This window comes from Myotis nattereri (assembly GCF_964212035.1).
Source record: "Myotis nattereri genome assembly, chromosome: 12".
Classification (NCBI taxonomy): domain Eukaryota; kingdom Metazoa; phylum Chordata; class Mammalia; order Chiroptera; family Vespertilionidae; genus Myotis; species Myotis nattereri.
In genome coordinates, this window is record NC_138087.1 from 82,280,737 (window position 1) to 82,302,482 (window position 21,746).

General features: G+C 55.6%; 1 protein-coding gene across 2 annotated transcripts in view; it reads right to left on the minus strand.

Annotated features, from left to right (window-relative positions):
* Positions 1-21,746, minus strand: part of EHMT1 (euchromatic histone lysine methyltransferase 1) — a gene marked incomplete at its 5' end in the record, with an annotated part of 75,382 nt that overhangs the window by 24,566 nt on the left and 29,070 nt on the right. Inside the window, 7 exons of one of the 2 annotated variants that reach the window (XM_081104150.1) lie at positions 2,484-2,629; positions 2,882-3,010; positions 5,484-5,604; positions 6,857-6,931; positions 12,696-12,884; positions 13,106-13,242; positions 14,597-14,768. In XM_081104150.1, coding sequence (XP_080960276.1) covers positions 2,484-2,629; positions 2,882-3,010; positions 5,484-5,604; positions 6,857-6,931; positions 12,696-12,884; positions 13,106-13,242; positions 14,597-14,768 — 969 coding nt within the window. Of the gene's footprint in view, positions 1-2,483; positions 2,630-2,881; positions 3,011-5,483; positions 5,605-6,856; positions 6,932-12,695; positions 12,885-13,105; positions 13,264-14,596; positions 14,769-21,746 lie in introns of both variants that reach the window. The other variant, XM_081104149.1, reaches the window with a different exon arrangement.

Below are 21,746 nucleotides of genomic sequence, written 5' to 3' on the forward strand. Positions count from 1 at the left end.
TTCTTGGAAATTAAAATTTTTTAAGTAATAATTTATTTTAAAATAGCAATATATCTATCATATGCTAACATAAAAAACTTATTTCCAAAACAGCAAAAAAATTTTTTTAATATAATTTTATTGATTTCAGAGGAGAGATAGAAACATCAATGATGAGAGAGAATCACTGATCGGCTGCCTCCTGCACGCCCCACACTGGGATCGAGCCCACAACCTAGGCCTGTGCCACGATCGGGAATTAAACCCTAACTTCCAGTTGAGAGGCAGATTTAGTCATGGACATGGTCACCCACCTCAGTAAAGCTGGAGGGATTGTTGTGTTGAATAAACTGGTGGTTAAAAAAAAATAATTAAAAAAGAAAAAAGGAACATAGTCATTTCTTAGAAGATTGGTTGTATCCTAGCCCGTTTGGCTCAGTGTAGAGAGTGTCGGTCTGTGGACCAAAGGGTCCCAGGTTTGATTCCGGTCAAGGGCATATACCTCGGTTGTAGGCTCCTCCCCGGCCCCTGGTCAGGGTGTGTGCAGGAGGCAACCAATTGATGTATTTCTCTCACATTGATATTTCTGTCTTTCCTTCCCTCTTCCACTCTTTGAAAATCAATGGAAAAATATCCTAGGTGAGGATTAATTAAAAAACAAAAAAAGGACTGGTTGCACTGGAAAATCTCCACCATCTTCCAGTTTCAGAGTGGCTCCTGCAAAGTCCATGGTTGTCTTGCGCTCTTAATGGTTCTGCAACACCATGGAAACGACTGATTCCAGAGTCACACGGACCTTCACACCTAGGAAATGCTCCGGGCCCTTTGAGAGAAGCAGTGAAAGGCACGGAACCTCTCAGCATCACGAGGACAGTCATGACCCCAGGAAAGGTCCCACGTGGAGAGGGCATGTGAGCCAAAGATGGGACTGTTTGAGTACCAATAAGAATAAAACACAAAAATGAAACCCCAAATATATTCGTGTAGCCCAGCCGGTGTGGCTAAGTGATTGAGCGTCAGCCTATGAACCAGGAGGTCACTGGTTCGATTCCCATCAGGGCACATGCCTGGGTTGGGTGCTCGATCCCTAGGAGAGGGCGTGCAGGAGGCAGCTGATCAATGTTTCTCTCTCATCAGTTTCTATTTCTCTCCCTTCATCTCTCTCTAAAACCAATAAAAACATAAAAAATTAAGAAATACATATCTATATATATTCAGTCCACAATGATGTTTGAAAGGGAGAACTGGTCAACCTCAGAATAGGATGGAACACATTGCCCGAAGGACTGGGAAACGAACGAAACACTCGAGATGGTGTGAGACACTGGAGGAGAAGACAAGCCTTCCTGTAAAACCACCCGAATAACAGAACCCTCACGGCCAGCCACCCCCACTTTAAAACTCCAAAGAACTAACACAGACATCAGAGAAACAACCAGTCAGCACAGTCCACAAAGGAGCCGAGGAACGGGCGGGCTGCAGAGGCCGCTGGGCACCAGCTCTTTGCTTGGAAAATGAAGAGACCGAGCAGCAGCTGTGATGCTGTGTGCCGTAGGGGGTGTCCTCAGGGCCAGCAGAGGGGAGGTCTTCTGTGCCAGAGCCCCAGCCGGGACTGCGGGAGGAATGGCAGTGCCCGAGGACACGGGAAGGCTGAGGACTAAAGGCGGGGCCACCGGCCGCCACACAGACCCGCTCCAGAGCATTCTGGGCAGCAGGAACTGGACAGAGCTGAAGCGTGGCGCCTGAACTTCGAGCGCTCGGGCCACGGGATAAGGACTCGATGTGACAGATGGGAAGCCTCAGCCCCAGCGTCCAGGTGGGCCCAGGTCGCCCAGCAGCGTGGACAGGAGAGGAGCGGCGGCGAGAGTGTTTGGGTGAAAAGAGGCAGAAACACAGGACACACACAGCAAATGCCACAGGAGGACTTTGGGGAAAAACTGTAAGAGGACAGTTTTTCACAGACACATCTGACTCTGAACTGGGCATTATGTAACAGGAAGTCACTATTTCTGTTACATGAAAAATGTCCTTTTTTTAGGGAGACGCATCCTGAAATATTTAGTGGTATGTGGGTCTGCACTGGAATGCCAGCTCACAGCCAGGATGAGAGCCGAGGGCGACGAGTCGGGCTGCAGATGGCAGAGGCGGTTAGGGTTAGGCGGGGCCAGGCGTATGAGTGCCTCTGTCACGGAGGAAAGTCCTGGGAGAGGGCGGGTGGGTCTGTGGACAGGCTGAGTGACGGGTGCTGCAGGCTCGCCGGCCACCGGCCCATCCACGTCTGCACCTGCAGCAGGTCGATCCTCTGCTGGAGCATGAGCCTCACCCAGGAAGGCGTGGCACCACTGGCATCGCCTCCCTAAGAGCTCTCCACCCAGGTATGGGTTTCCAGGTTGTCACCTCTGCTGCCTCCCAGGCTCTGCGCCATAAGCTTGGGCACCTGCCATGCTCCGACCCGCTCGGGGCACTGCCATGCCTCTGCTCAGCTAATGAAAGTCAACGCTCACCTCGTGGTCCACGCTCTCCAGGGCCATGCACTGGTTGTTGGCCAGAGTGGTGATCTCTCGGCTTTTCGGGGTCTCCATCCGGCAGCTGCAGAGGGGCACTTCCTGGAGGCCGTCCGTCTCCCCCACGTCGGGACCGTTAGCCAGCCCTGGAGTCAGACACGCGAGAGCGCCCCTACCAGTGGGACGTGTGCCGGCTTCGCTCCGTCCGCTGACAACCCTCCCCACAGTGAAGCGCAGTCCACAGAGGGACCAATTCCCGGCCTCTGCCGCCTCACAACAGGGAAACGCGAGCCACATGGTGCTGTGCTGGCAACGTTCCGTGGGGGCCACAGGCCAGGAACGCCAAACAGGGACAGGAAGGCAAGACAGGGCCGGCCGAGTCACAGCCTGACGCTCACCTGCTGGCGAGGGCAGCGTTCCCTTGACACGGAGATCCAGGGAGTCCAGAGACACTTCCATGTACCCCGCACTGTCCCCCGGGGCCGCCAGCTCTGCGCTCCCCGAAGAAGACGTGTACGCTTCAGGACCTGCGTTCAAAGGCACCACTGTGAACGCCACGCCCCCAGACGCTGTGCCAATCAATCTGCTCCCCTCAGCCATCACTGCCACTGTGGCCCAGGCGACCGCACTCCCCACCTTCCTGCACACTGTGTGAGGCCCCCATGTCCACACACGACACGTGGGAGGGTCCGTGTCAAGAAAAACCAAGGCTCGGATGTGTCAAAACCTCTGTCTCTGACGGACCCCAGCCCGAGCCCAGCTGGCCCAACAGCCCGGAGGACGGTGAGCACAGGGTGAGTGTGCTCCACGGCCCTCAGGTCAGACCAGATGCTGAGCAGCAGCCAAGGAACAGCCCGCGCGTGCCGACTCCTGGGACCAGGACTTGGGGCATCTGCAGCCAGACCGGGGTTTAGGAGAGGGTCGCCCTCGGGACAGGCCCAGGGAAGGCATCTGTGCACGAGGAGGCCCTGGAGCCGCGGAGCCGGGGAAGGAAAGCTGCTCGGACACAGAACCCCGAGTCCAGCGAGGGCCGATGCCTCACGCACCGAGCTCCGTCAGCGTCGCAGCTCTTCTTTCAGTGGCCAGGAAACAGGGCATCGCCCGCTGAGGGGAGGCATCACGCCTGAGTGCCGCCACCTTCTGCCCTGGGTCCAGGACAGGCAGGGAGCCAGCGCTCATGAGAAGTCGCCGTCCACCTGAGCGCAGGAGGGCCTGTGCCATTTTAAGCCTCACAGAGAGAGCGCGTCCCAACTCCCGGGTGAGTGCTCAGGCGCGCGCTGTGCACGTCTCACCAAGAAGGCAAAGATGACGCCTCTGCGCCCAAGATACGTTCCCTCTCGGACCTGCACCTGCGTGTCAGCCGGCAGAAGAGCCACGCCAGGCAGGTGGCCTGAGGGGTAAGCCGTGATGAGAGAGGAACCGTCCGGGAAGGAGCATGAGGTTCAAGGAGGCCCCGACCCCTAAGTCCAGGCTCACACTGTGACAGTCACACACAGCGCCCGCATCTGCCTCCCCGATATCCACTCGGCAAAGCTACCTCTACATCAGGGGAATGAAGGACAGCTGAAGTAATCAGGAAAACAATGGAGTGCTGCAGCTTGTGGTGCAGACAGATGGATGGATGGCTGGACGGCCGGGCGGAAGAGACAAGACTGTCCAGAAATGCCCAGCACTGTCAGCACAGGTGGGAAGGTGAGAAGAGAAAGTCCACGCAGCCATGGCGCCGCCCGCACACGGCACGTGCACTGGACCCACCTCCCAGCACAGGCACCAGCTCAGCCGCATCGGAGACCCACGATAGGGCTCAGACGGAAACTTCAAGAAAAGATGGGACAAAATCTTTGTGCCTGACAGTTAGCACAAGACCTCTGAGGTCACAAACAACAGAATTTGGAAAGAATGTAGTCATAAGTTAGACTTCAACGCACTTTAAGCTTTTACGAGGTGCACACATTCACAGAACACACTTCACAAAAGACCGTAACTCCCTGGGAAGGCACACATCGATCTCACACGAACGAAAGAATAAACACTCTCCCAAGGAAGACGCAGAAAGTAAACGTGCGCCCGGCGCAGAGGAGGAAACTGAGGCCGAGGCGCTGGAGCAGAGCGGGCGGCCAGGACACCAGCAGGGCCTGCGCGCTGGGGGGGAGGACAACGCTTTGGAAACGTTTCCCACCAAGTCAGACACCACATGACTCAGCCCCTCCAGGCTAAACGTGGACCCAAGACGCTGAGAGCATCTGCTCCAAGAGACACAGACACAAGTGGGCACAGCTCTTCCCTCGGAAACAGCCCCAACTGGGAAGAACCCAACTCCCCAGCAGGCAAAGGACCCGCACACCGTGGACAGCCCTGGCCTGGTCTCCCTCTGACCGCCCAGCCCCGCCCGGCAACGTGGCTGCCTCCCCAACAGCTATGCACACAGCAGCTGCCTGAGACACAGGCGCCCCCCGATCATCCACACAAAGACCCACGGTGTGACCTGCCTGAACGAGCGAGGCAGGGTGACTGGGGACAGCAGGCTGCAGGGGCGGGGACCTGCCAGCTGTGCACTTGAGTGACGTACGCTGTCCCCAATGCCGAGCCCTCTGGAACCAAGTGGCTGCAGTAGCCCCGCCCCCAGGCCTGCTGACCTTCTGGGTCTGAGGGCCATGTCCCTCCTGTGCCCCTTTACAAAAAGGCCTCTGAAGCCGGGAAATCTGAGTGGGGGCCGAAAGCCACCATGTGGGCCGAGGCACTGCCCGCGGGACCCGGAGGTCCACACAGGCCCCAGTGCCCTGTCTACACAGAGCAGGTGATGGATGATCCCGTCAGCTCCACAGGCACCAAGGAAGCCAGGGAGTGCCACAGGGTTACGGTCACCTGGGTGTCTGCACCAAAGGAATGTCAAACATCATTCCTCTTCCTTAAACAGAGGAGTCCTCCAGAGTCCCGCCTCCCGCCTCCTGCCTCCCGCCGGCCCCCCGGCCCCCAGGGCTCCCAGTGGGCAGGGCTCACCCAGCGCACTGCCTGGCTTCCTCTTGCTTCTCCGCCTCCTCTTCCTGGCCGGCTTGACCCAGGGGCTGTCAGGCTTCCCTTTCCTCTTGAGGAACTTCTTCTTGATGCTGGACTCGGAGCTCTGGACCAAAGGGGCAGGAACAGGGAGCTGAGCGGGGGGACCTCAGACGGCCCACGCGCTGCAGTTTGTTTTCGTGCGAGCGAGTGCCTGCTATGTCCTGATTCTGCAACTAGAAAATCAACTTCACTTTCAGACATTCTTTCCCGGATCCCATTCTCACAGACCCAGGCTTTCCCCCAGCATCGCTCTAGGCTCAGCCATCTTACAGGCCCCGAAAAGGCTCGGAGCATCGGAATGGAACGGGTAAGTCTTGAGTTTGGCTCAGGGAGCGCCTACACGCCGAGACCCAGCCCACACGCTGCGCTGCCTGCTCTGAAAGGCGCCTCCGAGCTCCGGAACCCGCCTGGAGCGCAGTGCAGGCGGGGGCAGCACGCCTCTAGCCTTCACGATGGTTTGAGTGTTTCTAAAACCTAAGTGGGGAAGGGCATCCACCTGCCACGAAGGACAGACAGAGGCACAGTGGGGACCGCCAGCCCTGCAGCTGGTCTAGCGCAAGGACCTCAGGCTCCCTGCCTGCTGTGGGCAGAACCTGGAGAGAACGTGTTCACGAGACACAAAGGCGCACCAGGTGCAGGGCCTGGCCTTCCCGCCCACCGCCCTGGTGCTGGCCCGTGTCGGTGCTCCGCCCAGTGAGGCCCTCTCAACAGCCCGCCACCCCGTGCCCCTGCCCTCTGGGCGCTCCTGGATGGCAAAGCTTCAGAAAGAACTGTGGCAAGCACTACACCCAGAGCTCCCCGTCACGTCACACCGTCACCAAGTCCGTGTCCTCCCTCCCCTCATCCGCCCCAGACCAGCTGACACCACATGCCACCTGCTGCCTCCTAAGAGCTTCTCCGTCCACGTGACCCCAGGTCCCGAGCTTCCTCTCTGAAGCTCGGAGGATCCTCCCGGTCTCAGGACCCACGTGTCTGGCCGTGGTGCCCAGGCTCCATCCCTCCCCATTTCCAAGCTCCCCATCCCACCCAGGGGCCTGCCTCCGTGACATCTCTGCTTGGCTGCCCAGTGGTAACAACAGACTTGCCCTCGCTCCGTGCCTCGCCCCTGCCACACCCAGCCCCCCGACAGGTGGTTCTTCCCGACACCTCACAGCCACGCGGCAGAGTCTGGGGGACCCCCTGCCGGCCCTGCCCCGGCCTGTCTGCGGTGCCTGCGCCCGTGAGGCCCTGCTTGCTCCCCGCGCGGACACAATGCATGGCGCTGTCTCCTGGTTCACTGGGCTACAAACACGAAGCCAGAATGCACCGCTGGTTACCAGGTCGGACTCGTCTCCGTCCTCCTCCTCCTCCCCGGTGCCGGCCGACTCCTCCTCCTCAGACTCGCCATCCATCTGACCAGCCGCACAACAAGCCGAAAAGAAAACAGAAACTGATGAGACGCGCCAGTGGCAGCGATTCCATCAATACCACATTTTCCACACTCGGGCGGGCGGGGCGGGGCGGGGAAGGGGAAGGGGCGGGGTGCCGGCGCTCCTGCCCCGCCCCGAGTGGCGGCTGGGGTGCTCCTTCGTCTGCGCTGAAGGTGAGTGCGCCTGGCGCATCACCTGGTGGTCCTGAGCGTAGAGTTCGGTTGGAAAGCAACAAAGCACACACAGTGAAAAGGTGTCAGAGGGTACAAAATCACAGACAATGACCCCTCCCCCCACAGACACACCCAAGAGCCCAGTCTGGCTCAGGGCCGTCAGCCCGAGTGCACACGCGTGGCCTGAACACAAGAGCGCGTTTCTGTCTGGTCAGATGATGGGCCGTCAAATACAGTTTTGTGAACGTTATGTCTTCTCGTTAAAAATGTATTTTGGAATTCTTTCCATATCAAAACAACACGGAGACCTTATTCCGGCTGCTTGTATCCTTTTCTATCCACATGCACACACTGCTGGTGTAGAAGTGGCTAAAGCACATGCGAGCACCCATGTGCCCCTTCTCACCGGTCCTGGAGGCGGGGACCAGGACGTGGCGCACACATGCTGGCCTGGTCCTCCGTGGGGGCACGTGGTGATGCCGTCAGCCCCCATCGAGGCACACCCAGCGCTCCACACTGCGGCCGTGTCCTGAGCCAGCAGGACCCTCCGTCCGGGACCAGCCCCAGGCAGACGCTGCTTCACTGCGCCCTCCACCTCCCCGCCAGGTCTCGGGGCCTTACCGCGTCCGCATTTCCACTGGGTTCTTGCTTTCTTACCGATTGTGGGAAGCTACACACACAGGATGCTAACGTGGTGGCTGCTGACTGTCACAGATGTCTTCTGGGTTGAGTTCTTTGAGCTTTGCTTCTGGTGTTCCTGGCATAAACTCGGAGGTGTGACCTGGACCAGTCACACGTGCCCCCCTTTCCCTTCGGGGCTCTGGGTCTGGCCGTGCGCCAGGCCTTCCTCACTGGCCATCAGAAAAAAGTCCCAGCAATCCCCTCCCACCAGGCAGCATTTGTGTCGACGCTAAATCTTCTGGAATTTACTTTTGTAAGTCTCAGCTTCACTGGGAAGTGATTCACTTAACCGGAAACTCATCGTTTTAAAGTGTCCGACGGGATGGTTTTCACTATGTTCGGGGTGCAGCCATCACCCCACCCAATTCCGGAAAGGTGACATTTGTTAGGAACCATCAAGCAGGAGCCCACATCTGTTTTTCCCCAAAGATCAGCCAATTGTTCCAACATTTACTGAACTGTCATGGTCCCCAGACGACTATCTAAACCCTATTCCCACAATAAACTCGGTCCTTACATACAAACGGCTGCTATGGCCCCATCCACTCCCTCCCGCCCTCCCTCCTCACAAGCCCTGATTCGGTGGCGGCCTTGTCTCGGCACCGCGGCCCTCGCTCCCATCTTGCTGTCACCATGCCTCACTCCTGTGGGTCCTGGGGGAACGGTTCTGGTCTGCACACAGTCACACACTGGTCCTCCCCAGACAAACAGTGGGTCTTCCCATGCACTTGTCTTTTTTCTGAACTGCTTTCAGAGAAGTCTTAGTTTTCTTCTTACAGGTAACAAACATTTCTTGTTAAATGTACTGCCAAGTGCACTGGTGACATCACATCATTACAATCATACTTTTCAGTTTTTAGGTGAGATGTTGTGCTTTTGTTTCCGAGTCTTGCCCTTCGAAGATCCACACTGAAGTATCTGCTTCGAGACGACCTTTACCGGACAAACGGAGCGGCCACATGCTGTGCCGCCCACCGTTGCCCGCGTCTGCACAGCCTGACCGTCTGTGAGGCTGCGCCCAGCCACTGCCTCACTCCTGGCTTCTGCGCCGGGAGCACAGGGAGCAGCTCGGCTCCAGCTGCCTGCCTTCTCCAGCTGCGGTCTCGCCATTGGGAGGCACTTCCATCCTCAGCATATGCTTTTCTCTGGTCCTTCCAAACAGGAACGTTTCCTGCTGGTCTCGTCCCACGAGGTCTCGGTGACCAGAGCTGCGGGTTCATGGCGGGAGACAGCGGCCGCCCTCCCCATCTTCCTCCTCCTGTTAGAAATGCTTTAAGATGCTCACCACTGAGTGGTACAGTAACCTTTCTGGTAGGATCCAGATATCTTTGGTCAGCTTATTTAATGTGCTACCTTTAAGTTTTGTTGGGTAGTTTTTTATTTTAGCCCTAGCAGGTTTGCTCAGTGGTTACAGCATCAGCCCATAGACTAAGGGTCAATTCCGGTCAAGGGTATGTACCTCAGCTGCAGGCTCGATCCCCGGCCCCAGTCAGGGAGCATGCGAAAGGCAACCAATGGATGTGTCTCTCTCTCCCCCTCCCTTCTCGTCTCTCTAAAAATCAATGGAAAAAATATCCTCGGGTGAGGATTCACAACAACAAAAAAAGATTGAGCAATGAAACCACCAGTTAAAACAAGCAGCTTAACAACTTAGTTGCCCAGCTCGCCCGAAGTGCCGTGAGACCGTGAAGGAAGGAGCAGGGGACTTTGTAGGGTCGCTGGGTAACTGCACACACAACAGCTGCCAAGAAGGCAAAACCGAAAACCTGAGCAAACGGGGAGGAGACGGGAGCGGGCTGAACAGCCGGGTCCGATGCTGAACCGAGAGCGGAAACACCAGCGAGCGAGGAAGACAGCGCGCGGCCAGCGAAGGCTCGGGGTGGGGAGGCCAGAGGAGACCCTGACCCAGCAGGACTGACCCCAATCGCCAGACCCAGCTCCCACCCCAGGCTACAAAGTGAGGGTTGCACCTCGCCCCACCCCGCGCTCAAAACGCCTGGGACCCCCAGCTGCCTGCCACATGACCAGGCCCTGAAACTGGCTTCTAATCCAAGCAGCAAGCGCTGGTCCCACCAATGAGAAGGCCGGCGCCGAGGGAGGAACACACGGCGGGGCCCCCTTCCTACCAAGCGGTTTCAGAGCATAACCAACCCAGGGGCACACGGCTGCACACGAGCGGCGTCAGTGGGAACACACAGGAGGCGCTGGGCCACCCGGAAGGGGAGGAGTCTGACCCAGTTGTGCGGGTCCCACAGCGGCAGACACGCGTGGGCAGCCAGCAGGCACCTCGGGGGGACTCCACGAGCTGTGTTCTGGTCTCGGAACCACCTCATTTTCTGGAAAATTACTAAGAACACCAGAGCGCCTTTGTGGTGTGTTATGTCCGTTAATAGTTTCTGTCACAGAAACTCAAACTGAGAATGTTTAAGCCACAGCCAGCTCCAATAGATGACAGTATAGAGGGCCACTACGATTTTAGCATTTTACAGTCACACTTTCGACGCCAAGATGGCCAGAGAGGGTCTCAGAGAACTGGGATGACTTTAGAAACGACCACGACAGCCCTGGCCAGTCTGGCTCCATGGACAGAGCATCGGCCTGTGGACTGAGCATCGGGGTTCAATTCCACCAAGGCCACATGCTCAGGGTGGGGCTCCATTCCCAGAAGGGGGCACAAGAGGCAGCCAATCAATGATTCTCTCTCACCATGGATGTTTCTAACTCTCTCTCCCTCCCCTTTCCTCTCTGAAATAAAAATATTTTTAAAAAACCACCGTGATATAACAATGACAATGAACTAACAATACAAACAAACCCCACATACATAACACTGCAGAGATGAGCCACACTAATACACGCCCCAGCAGGGTTCCATATGCGCCGAGGCAGGGCGGGTACGAGGGCGGCAGGGCTCAGGGGGTGACCTGGGTGGACACTCAGGCGTGGCATTCTGTGGTCACTGGCAAACTGAATCCTTATCATTCCTGGGGTCACGAAGTCATCACCAAACCCCAAACCCAAGCTGGCTCCACAAGGAGCCCCTGAAACCCAGGAGCTCTCTGGCCTCCGCCTTCCATCTGCTCGCCACTAAGTCCTGCAAACAGGCCCCGTACCCTTCAGCCTCCTCTGAGCCAGTCCCCACTCTCACCATGGCCACCGTCTGACACACCCGGGCTGCCCGACCGACACCGCGCTAGGCGTGCGGAGCGTCGTCAGGGCGGCGGGCGTTTGCCGTCTCGCTGGGACGGCCCTGTTCAGTCTTCTTTGCTCATTGCCCGGCTCACTCAGGCCGCCCTGCGTCTTGTTCTGTCTCCCAGCGGCCGTAGGGTCTGCTTTCATCCCACTTCGTTCCCTGATTCTCTTGTGAGCCTGACATTCCCTTAGCTTCCCCTTTATAACTACATCTAGTATCCGGTGTCCACACTCTCTCTTAAAGATGAGAATCTGGATCAAAATAAAGAATCCGGCCGAGACCAGTTTGGCTCAGTGGATAGAGCGGACTGAGGGGTCCCGGGTTCGATTCCGGTCGGGGGCATGTACCTGGGTTGCGGGCACATCTCCAGTGGGAAGTGTGCAGGAGGCAGCTGATCGATGTTTCTCTCTCATCGATGTTTCTGACTCTCTATCTCTCTCCCTTCCTCTCTGTGGAAAGTCAATGGAATGTATTTAATAAATAAACAAATAAGTAAATAATCCGGATATAGACTCAAATTCGTATGCCACGCTGTATATGACAATGGCGCTTATTAAACCAGCCAGGGGAAATCAGTCAATAATGCTGTTGACATATGTGGACAGCCATTTCGAGGGAATGGGTTCCATAAAATTCAGCCATTTTGAGTGCATTAACTTTACATTTTATCACCAAATAAATTCTGTATGTCAAATATTCATAAACAAAAGATGAAATCCATGCAGTATTAGAAGATAGCTCACGTCAACTGACCCACAACCAGCAGTGCAGGTCCGTGCACCAGCAGGAGATGAGGACCTGGGCCGCGAGCCCCTGGCAGGGCTGGAGGACGAGCCCACCCGGAGCTGACGCCCACCCCCACATCCACGAGACGCTCCTGGTGCCACGTCGTCACAGATGCACAACCACAGACGATGGGAGAAAATGCTCAGTGGGGCTCGGAGCAGTGACCGCGTTGGCTTAACAGTCCAGCTTAAAGGTGACCGAGAGTTTCCTCAACCAAGTCTGCTCCGCGGCACAGTAAGAGCACGACTATCTACGTCCCAGCTCCCAATGCCCCTCGTCTACCCTTCAGAACTGAGCGCGCACAAGTGCTCGCCCACACACCCGCATCTGCTCAGAAACCACACCCACCCAGGGCCCTGGAGACCCTGGCCAGGGAGGAGCCCCAGCACCACCTGCAGGCAGCTCCTGGCAGAAGGGGCCCCGAGGCTCCGGCTGTGACCGCACTGCCACCGGCCACCTCCTAGAGCTGGTCCTCCCTCGGGTGGCCACGTAACAAGAACACGCCTGGCAGCTGGGACACACCAGGTGGTACCGATCGCATGCACCTCGGCAGCCCTGGATGCTGCCTGCTCCGACCAGGAGGACAGGGGCTCCCGTCAGTTCCTCAGCGGCAGGAGGGCTGCCCCTGGGGAGGGGTCGCACCGGCCAGCAGCAAGCACCACGAGCAGTTGGCCACAAGTGAGTCCTGTCCACCCAGAGCCTAAGGCGCTCCATCCATGCCCTTCAATAAACAGGCACAGGGAGACACACGCTTCTCTGTTAAAAGAAACTAATCTAAAATGCAAGAAAAGTAAACAAAAGCTCAAGTCAGACGCAGACAGGGACTTGAGGGCAGCCTAGAAGGCCCACTGCTGACTCCCAGGCCCACGATGGTCCACTCTGGAGCCTCCAGACCGAGGAGGGAAAGGCCTACCTTCTGGGTGCGGTCACTCCCCGACACACTCTCTTTGGAAGTCCTGCTGTCCTCCGTGGGAAAGGCGGCAGCCTGCTCGGCGCCCTGGTCCTCCTCCTCGTCCAGCTCCTCGGAGTCCTCCTCCTCCGAGTCCATCTCCATGCTCTCCCCGTTCACGTGGAGGGTGCTGTCGCCCAGGTCCTTCTCGCTCTGGAACGGGCAGGGGGACAGCCGTCACGCAGAGCCGGGAGCAGGACAGCCTGCTGGCCCCCAGCGCAGGGCGCCACCACCGCCTGGATGGGAGGCGTGGCCTAGAGCAGAGGCGCCTGAGAGCCTCGGCTCCTTCAGAGGGACCGAGGCCTCCCCCCTCACCCTCGGTCTGTCGGCCGCAGACCGTCCTGGACAGACACACGGCACCGCCGCGCCCTCACCTTGGAGCCGGCAGTGGAGTGAGTTATGCTCTTAAACATCTCAATCACCGTCCTCTGTTTTAATACTTTGGTCTTTTTCCTGGGAACCAGACTATAGGTTCCCATTCTTCGTTTTTTCTTTCGAGACACTGCAGCTGCTAAAACAAAAGGCAAGGAAGCTAAAAAAAAAAAAGTCAAAAGGAGAAAAGAAAGAAAAAGAGGTGCCATTCAAATGTGTTTTCCAGGTAGGGGACAGCTCACAGACCTGACCAACATTCAGCACAGACACGGGGGGGGCAGAGGGCAGGGGCGCTCACGGGCCGTCTGTTTAATTCACAATAAAACACTGAGCTGTACAGATGCAAATGGGACCCTGAAAGCCCCGCCCCTGCACAGTGCCCTTCCCGCCACCCTCCTCCTCGCTCCATCCACCACCCGAAGGGCAGGAGGGCGCTGGGTGACAGCGCCCACAGGAAAGTGCTGGACAACAGCTGGAACCAAACACTTTTTTTAAAGTTCCAGGGTTTAGAAGTTTCTGAAACCCACCGAGAGACACTGCTTCCTTTGCTGAAAAGGGCATTCACAGGGCACCTGGCAAAAGCTGGCCACGGAGTCGCAGCACAGCTACCGCCCGTGGTGGCAGTGCCGTTTTCAGGGACACTATATTGTCACTGTAGGAAGCAACACTGAAGTATCTAGAGGCCAAAGGGGCCAATGTCTGCACCCCGGCTCCTGGGTCAGGAGTCGCGTGGGGGGAGCACACAGCTGTGCCGGTGCTGAAACGGGCGCGGAGATGCCGGCCGAGGCCCTGCACCAGCCGGAAGTACTTTAAAGCCCGGAAGGCATGCCGCTCTGACTGTGGACACGCCCCGGGCAGCCTATGGGAAACGGGGGGCAGCAGCCGCACCCCCGCAACCAGGCTGACCGGGCTCACCTGTATGTCTGCACCCCACATGCGTGGGCCTCATGCAAAGGGCCTTTCTACACTGAAGCGGGCCGTCCTGTCTGCAGGAACTGTGTCCCAGTAGCTCAAGAGTGAGCCCCCGCCACCCCAAGGCACATCCACCAGCCTCCTCGGGTGGGGCCACCGTGCAGCCACCTGCCCCAAAAGGCCCAACCAAAACCACATGTTCAGCCACTGCCCCAACGGCACGAACAGAAGCAGGCTTAGGAGAGCAAGGACGCCCACAGGAAAGGGGTGGACAACAGCTGGAGCCAGAGCACCGCTCCCCGCACCCTCCACCCACAGGCCCCCAATATCACGGGGAGTTCCCCCGCCAGCATCTTCCACCCAACAGGGCGACCAGGGCAGTGAGAGTCCGTCACGGAGGCCATCTTCACGTGAGACTGACAAGGCAGGGGGGAGGCTGCAGGTTTCCAGGGGAGCCCAGGACCCGCCGAGACCAGCGGCCCGCCCCCTACGCACACTCACACTCAGAGTCACACATGGCTCTGGTTCGGCAGGTGCAGGTGGGAGACACGTGTCCAGAGACGCCCAGGCTGGGCCCTCACCTGTCTGTGACTTCGTGGGGGCCACGTAGCACTGGTTCTGAGGTAGCGACTGATGAAGGGGTGGGAAGGGGGGCAAAAGCTGCTGTCGTCCAAAATCAGAAACGTCCTTGCTGATCTCCTCTGCGGGCTCCTCATGACCTCGAGCTTCTCGGGGGTCCTTGCTGGCTGCGGGCTTCAAGACAAAGACAGTCAGTGACTGTAATGACACACCAGCAGCCGCACGGAGACCGCGGCCCCGGCACAGCTCCTTTCGGTCAACGCCCCGCCACCGAGAGGAGTTACCGTGAGAGGAAGGAGGAAATGGCGCCCGGCTCCGGGGACTAGACGGGTCAGCACCGTGAGCTAAGAACAGTGTCTACATTTTTAAAGGGAAGGAGAAGCAGCAGCAGTGACCCCGTGTGGCCAAACCCTAAGTACTTCTACCTGGCCCTGTGCAGAAGTTCGCCAGCCCAATTTATTAATAAGTTATGACTAAAAGTACCCTCAATGGGCGGCATCAAAAGATCTCCGATCGCCCTGAGCGGCACCCCCAAATGGCACAACAGAAAAATCACACGGCATCTGTCTCTGCTGAGTGTACAGAGCTCCTCACCCTGTCCTTGTGCTCAGCCTGCGCGGCCCCAGCAGCCTGGATCCGACGTCCAGCCTCCGGCCCTGCGGTCATGCCACAGCCACCCACAGCCTTGAGGGGGATGGATCTTAAATCCCATTCAGCCTAACCAGGTCCACCGCGCACACGGGAGGTGCAACAAAGAGTCAAGGTAAGCATCCTCAACAAGCAATGCTGGGAACTGGACATCCGCACACACAAGAACGGAGATGGACCTTTACATCACACTAGGTACAAAAATTAACTCAAAACGATCAAAGACCTAAAACTACAAAAACTCTTAGAAGAAAACAGTGGGGAAGCTTCATGACACTGGATTTGGTGGTGATTTCTTGGACATGACACCAAATGTATAGGCAACAAAAGAATAAATGGGCAAATTAGACTTTTCAAAATTAAAATGTTCTGTGCAGCAAAGGACACAATCAATAGAATGAAAAGGCAACCCAAGGAATGGGAGAAAATATTTGCAAATCATATATCTGATAAGAAATTAACCAGAATATATGAAAATTCTACGATTCAACAGCAAAACAAACAATCAGATTAAAAAATCAGTAAATCATGTGAACAGTCGTTTCTCCATAGGCACACCAATGGCCACCCAGCACGTGAAGGAGATGCTCGGCCTCACCCGTCACCAGGAAAACGCAAGTCAAATCCACAAGGAGCCCGGCCGGGGGCCCAAGGGTTGAGCACAGACCTATGAAGTAGGGGGTCGCAGTTCCATTCCCAGTCTGGGCACATGCCCAGGTTTGCAGGCTTGATCCCCAGTAGGGGGCGTGCAGGAGGCAGCCGATCAATGATTCTCTCTAATCGTTGATGTTTCTCTCTCTCTCTCCACCTCCCTTCCTCTCTGAAATCAATAAAATAATACATATATTAAAAACTCACAATGAGATAGATAGCACCTCATACCCATTAAGATGGCTACTTTCGAAAAACCACCACCATAAAATTATCCATTATGCCTCAATTACAACACACACAGGAAAAACAGGTGCTGGCGAGGGGGTGGCACTGTAGCTGGTCACTGCTGGCGGCCATGTGCAAGGTGCAGCTGCTGGGGGACAGTGGAGGGGCCTCGGAAAGGTAACTACAGACGCAGGCCGCCCGGCAGTTCTGCCCCTGGGCCAACGCCTGGAAGAATGGAAACCAGGGCCTCAGGAGACACTTGTACACGCCGGTGCAGAGCAGCGCTGCTCACAGGAGCCCAGGGCTGACCTCGCAGAGGCGCGGCGGAGCCACATGAGGCCCGTCCGCACAGCACATCGCTCAGCCCTGAGAAGGAAGGCCTTTCCGCTCCTGCTACAGCCGATGCCCTTTGGGGACATTACGCTGAGGGAAAGAAACAGACTCAAAAGACAAGCCCTGTGGGTCCCACACACATGAGGTCCCTGGAGTCAGACCCACAGAGACAGACCATCCCTGGTGGTGGGCGGTGGGATGAGTGTTTAAGGGGACGGTGTCCATCTGGGAAGATGAGAAGGTCCTGGAGCTGTTGATGGGGTTCCACGTCGTGAATGTCCTTCATGTCCAGAACTGGACACTTAACACTGGCTGAGATGGTGTACTTTATGCTGTGTGTGTCTTCATTGCCTGGGGCCACGGTCCAGGCGGCAGCTGACCCTGCGGCTCTAGCTGGCCCCTGGCGCACCCCTCAACCCCCTCTATCAAGGACGCTCTCCCACCTGATCCAAGTGCTGCTCCTTCCACAGCCTCCACCCTCCGGCCGTGGCACAGGGAGCACTGTTTCAATGTAACTCCTTCGCCCTGCAAAATGCTGACAGGTTTGTCTAACAGTCCCTGAACACAGGCATCACATTCTGCTCCCTGATGTCCCCTCAGATCAGCAACTTGAGGACAAATGAAGGCATGGTCGTAGGGAAAACAAACCCTGAGGGGAAACGGCCACACGGGCTGCTGAGGGACAAACCTGTTCTTTAAGATGTTATTTAGAAAATCTAAAAAACAACAAAAAAAAGCAAGATTCTCGATTTTGTTAGGGCTCTATTATTTGAAAAAGCAAAAACATGAGCTAAGAACTGCCTCCCACAGAGGCTGCCTTGATGGGTCCTGGGCACCCCACCCAAGCCTGAGCCCCTCCCCCACAGAGTACAGCTGTCACACTCCCAGAGCGCACCTGCGTCACACCTGCCACCCACCCGCACCAGGCTGGCCCAGACCCCACCCGGCACCCCAACTGGCACAGGGTCCAGTCCTCGCCACCCGCCCGTGTCCCAGCGGCCACCTTCCGCGGCGGGGGTGAGCCCTCACAGCACAGACCACGGCTCCTTCCAGACAAGCGGGCGTGACCACACAGGATGGGTAGTGACTGCGCTGAGGACGCGGGGAGCTCCACGAACTGGCTGCACCTTTTTCTCAGAACCTGGGGAATTCTGGGGGCACACGTGGGAGGAGGGGTGCGGTGACACAGATAGAAGGAGAAAGCTAAGGGGCCACTGGGCTGATGCCCCGGCAGTGTGTGCGGCTCAGGCAGAGAAATGGGGCTGCACTGAGGGCCAAGGTAACAAGGACCTCCATGCAGGACTAAAGGCTCCCTTCTAGAAACTTCCACTTTCTTGGCCCAAGCAGTGGAGATACCTGCCATGCTAGTTATTGCTTTTTGATGGGACCAACCCTGGGGGGGTGGGGGAAGGGGGGAGGAGGGGAGGGCAAACCAACTGCACTGCCAGGGGACAGCAGAAGTGTGGCCTGCAAATGCCTGCATTTTACACTCTTACAAAAACACATTTTTTGCAACATTCATTTTATCATTGAAATGACTTGTCTTAAAACACAATTTCCAAGCCCTGGCCAGGTAGCTCAGTTGGTTAGACTGTCATCCCCATATACCAGTGATGGCGAACCTTTTGAGCTCGGTGTGCCAGCATTTTGAAAAACCCTAACTTAACTCTGGTGCCGTGTCATATAGAAATTTTTTGATCTTTGCAACCATAGTAAGACAAAGATTTATATTTTTGATATTTATTTTATAGACTTAAATGCCATTTAACAAGGAGAAGTCAACCAAAAAAATGAATTCGCATGTCACCTCTGACACGCGTGTCATAGGTTCGCCATCACTGCCATATACCAAAGTTGTGGGTTTGAACTCTGGCCAGTGCACATATAAGAATCAACCAATGCCTGGTCAGTGTGGCTCAGTGGTTGAGTGTCGACCTATGAACCAGGAGGTCACAGTTCCATGCCCAGGTTGCAGGTGTGTAAGAGGCAGCCAATCAATGATTCTTTCTCATCACTGATGTTTCTCTTTCTCTCTCTCCCTTCCTCTCTAAAATCAATAAAGTATCTTACCGAACAATAGACAAACATGTAAACTGACCGTCCCTCCGCTACGCTCACCAGCCAATCAGGAGCATATGCAAATTAACCCAACAAAGATGGTGGTTAATTTGCATACACAGGGGCGAAGCGGAGGAGCGAAGACTGAAGGCTCTGTCTGGAGCCGTGAAGACTGAAGGCTCCGGCTGGAGCGAAGGCCTGGGTCCCGGGTGCCAGAGGAAACCCGGTGCCGGCAGCCAGGGGAAGGGAAAGCCTATTGCACAAATCTCTTCGTGCAATGGGCCTCTAGTCCTATATAATAAAAGCATAATATGCTAAGTGTCCAGTAGTCCGTTCAACCAATCAAAGCAAAATATGCTAATGACATGCTAAGGCCGCTCAACCACTCGCTATGGTGTGCACTGACCAAGGGGCAGACACTCTGACCGGTACATTAGCTTGCTGCTGAGGTCCAGCCGATCAGGACTAAGTGAGATGGGCCAGACATGCCCTGGAGCCCTCCTGCAGTCCCTCCCTGGCCCCGATCGTGCGCCCGTGGGGTCCCTCGGCCTGGCCTGTGCCCTCTTGCAATCCAGGACCCCTCAGGGGATGTTGGAAAGCCGGTTCAGCCCGATCCCACAGGCCAGGCGAGGGACCCCACTGGTGCACAAATTTGTGCACCGGGCCTCTATTATATACATGTATATTAAATCAAGAAGAATCAACCAATGCCTGTCTAGTATGGCTCAGCTGGTTCAGCGTCATTCCATGCACCAAGAGGTCACTGGCTCAATACCCCATCACGGCACATGCCTAGCTTGCAGGCTCGATCTCCCATAGGGGGCATGCAGGTGGCAGCCAATCAATGTTTCTCTCTCATCAATGTTTCTATCGTCCTTTCCCATTCTCTCTAAAAATAAATAAAATAAATAATATACATACACACATTATACTAATAGATACTCAACAAGTACATAAATAAGTAGAACAACAAATTGATGTTTCTCTCCCTAAAAATCAATAATTTTTTTAGAAAAACTCACAATTTTCAATAAAGCTCAGATTCCAAAGAAAACCAAACAAGTCAGAACTGGGTTTGGGGAGCAGGCCATCCTGAGGGAAGCAGAGGCCAATTGTAAAGCAAGAGGCACCACATCCAAAGGGCCTTCGGTCCTCGCCATCCTGGCCGGGCATTTCCTCCCCCCACAGGGACCCCAAGGAGCACAGTTTCCAGGCTGTGGAGCAGCGGGCATGGCCTTCAGGAAAACAGTTTCCAAGCCTCAAACCCTTCCATACTCTTTTCCTACAACTGACCAGCCGGAGAATGTTCAGGAATTTCCAACAAAATGATGTGCTGCAGCCAACTGCATACTAACAATCATAATAACTCGATTCAAAACAAAGCTAACACTTAATAAGCACATGGTCAGAGAAACTCGATATTAAATTTCAAATTGCTTTCTTTCCCTAGAGCAGCGGTTCTCAACCTGTGGGTCACGACCCCTTTGGGGGTCGAACGACCCTTTCACAGGGGTCACCTAAGACCATCGGAAAACACATATATAATTACATATTGTTTTTGTGATTAATCACTGTGCTTTAATTATGTTCAATTTGTAATAGTGAAATTGGGGGTCACCACAACATGAGGAACTGTATGAAAGGGTCGCGGCATTAGGAAGGTTGAGGACCACTGCCTCTATGCCCTAGAGGAGCCTGATGAGGTGACAAAAGATCCTCAAGAATAAAAATGTGGTAGAATAAACACCTGGAAGAGGGAATGGAATAAAAGTCTACTTTCGAGGAGATTAAATAAGTGACGTAACATTTCTCACAAGCATTTTGAAACTGACAATGGTGGACCAAAAAAAAAGTAGGCACAAAAAATGAACTTCATCTAAACCTCACACCTAATACAACAATTAACTCGAAATGAATCCTATAAAGTTCACATGAAAGTAAAAAACTCCTAAGAACCAGAGAAACCTGGGGACCGAGGGCTTGTGAGGTCCTGGACGTGACACCGCACGCATCAGCCAGGAGAGGAGGAGCTTCCCTCTTTGCTGGCTGGACCTCGTCAACAGAAAGAACTTCCCGCGAGACACTCTGAGAGCCTGGAGACACACACGGGCCAGGGAGTCGGCCGACGCAGACCCAGCACCGGCTCCTGTCCGCGGCCTCCGAGCTCACAAGACACGCGGCAAACCCAGGAACGGGCGTGAAGGACACACAATGGCCACCAGCGTGTGCAGAATTAAACCACAACGAAGTCTCACAGCCAAAATTAAAACAGCGGCAACCCCAGCACTGGCGATGAGCCCATGCTGGGGGTGTAACATGCCATGGCTTGTCTGGAAGGTGGCTTGGCAATTGCTTATAAAACTAAATCTCCAATTACCACATGATCCTGCAATTGTGCTCCTGGATTAACACAGAGAAACGAAAACATAGGTCCAGACAAGAATGTGTGCAAGCCTTGGCTGGGTGGCTCAGTGGGTTGGAGCATCGCCCCATGCACCAAAAAGTTGCAGGTTCAATCTTCAGTCGAGGTGCGTAGGGGAGGCAACTGATAGATGTTTCTCTCTCTCTTTTTCCCTTCCACTCTAAAAATCAATGGAAAAAATATCCTCAAGTGAGCATTAACAAAAAAATAAATAAAAAGAGTAATACGAAATATAGCTAAGAACACTATGAAAAAAGTAGCGGTGAAAATTAAAAATATCAATATATGAAATGACCAGCAAAAATGTCAAAGCTGGAACCCGGTGAGGTGCCATGCGAGAAGGCAGAAGACCCACGTCCACGGACAGAGCAGTGCAGAGCATGTTCCTGGCGCTGAGGAGATGCGCAGCCAGGCCCTCAGGGCCCACCGGGAGGCGGCCCAGAGGGAAGCACAGGGCCCTGTGGGCGACGGACAGACGGGCAGCAGCGTGCTCACCAGCGATGCCTGTGCGAGAAACCCCAGGGGACCTGACCACAAGCCTGAATCCACAGGAGGGGAGACGCACAGCCCTGTGGGCCCTCAGAGTGCAGGTGGCGTGCGGGCTCGCAGACGTGGGAACAGCAGCAAAGGCAACTGGCTTGGCGTGAATCGGGAATGTGCCGCCTATTCTGGGCACCAAGCCCTCAGCTGCTGGCTGGGTGCAAGGGCAGAGACCTGGACGTGTCTTCAGTGCAGTCCCCCATCCCTCCGTCTGAAACACTGTGGCCCTGGCTCACCCACTTCCTGTCTACTCACTTCCCGGGGAGACGGCG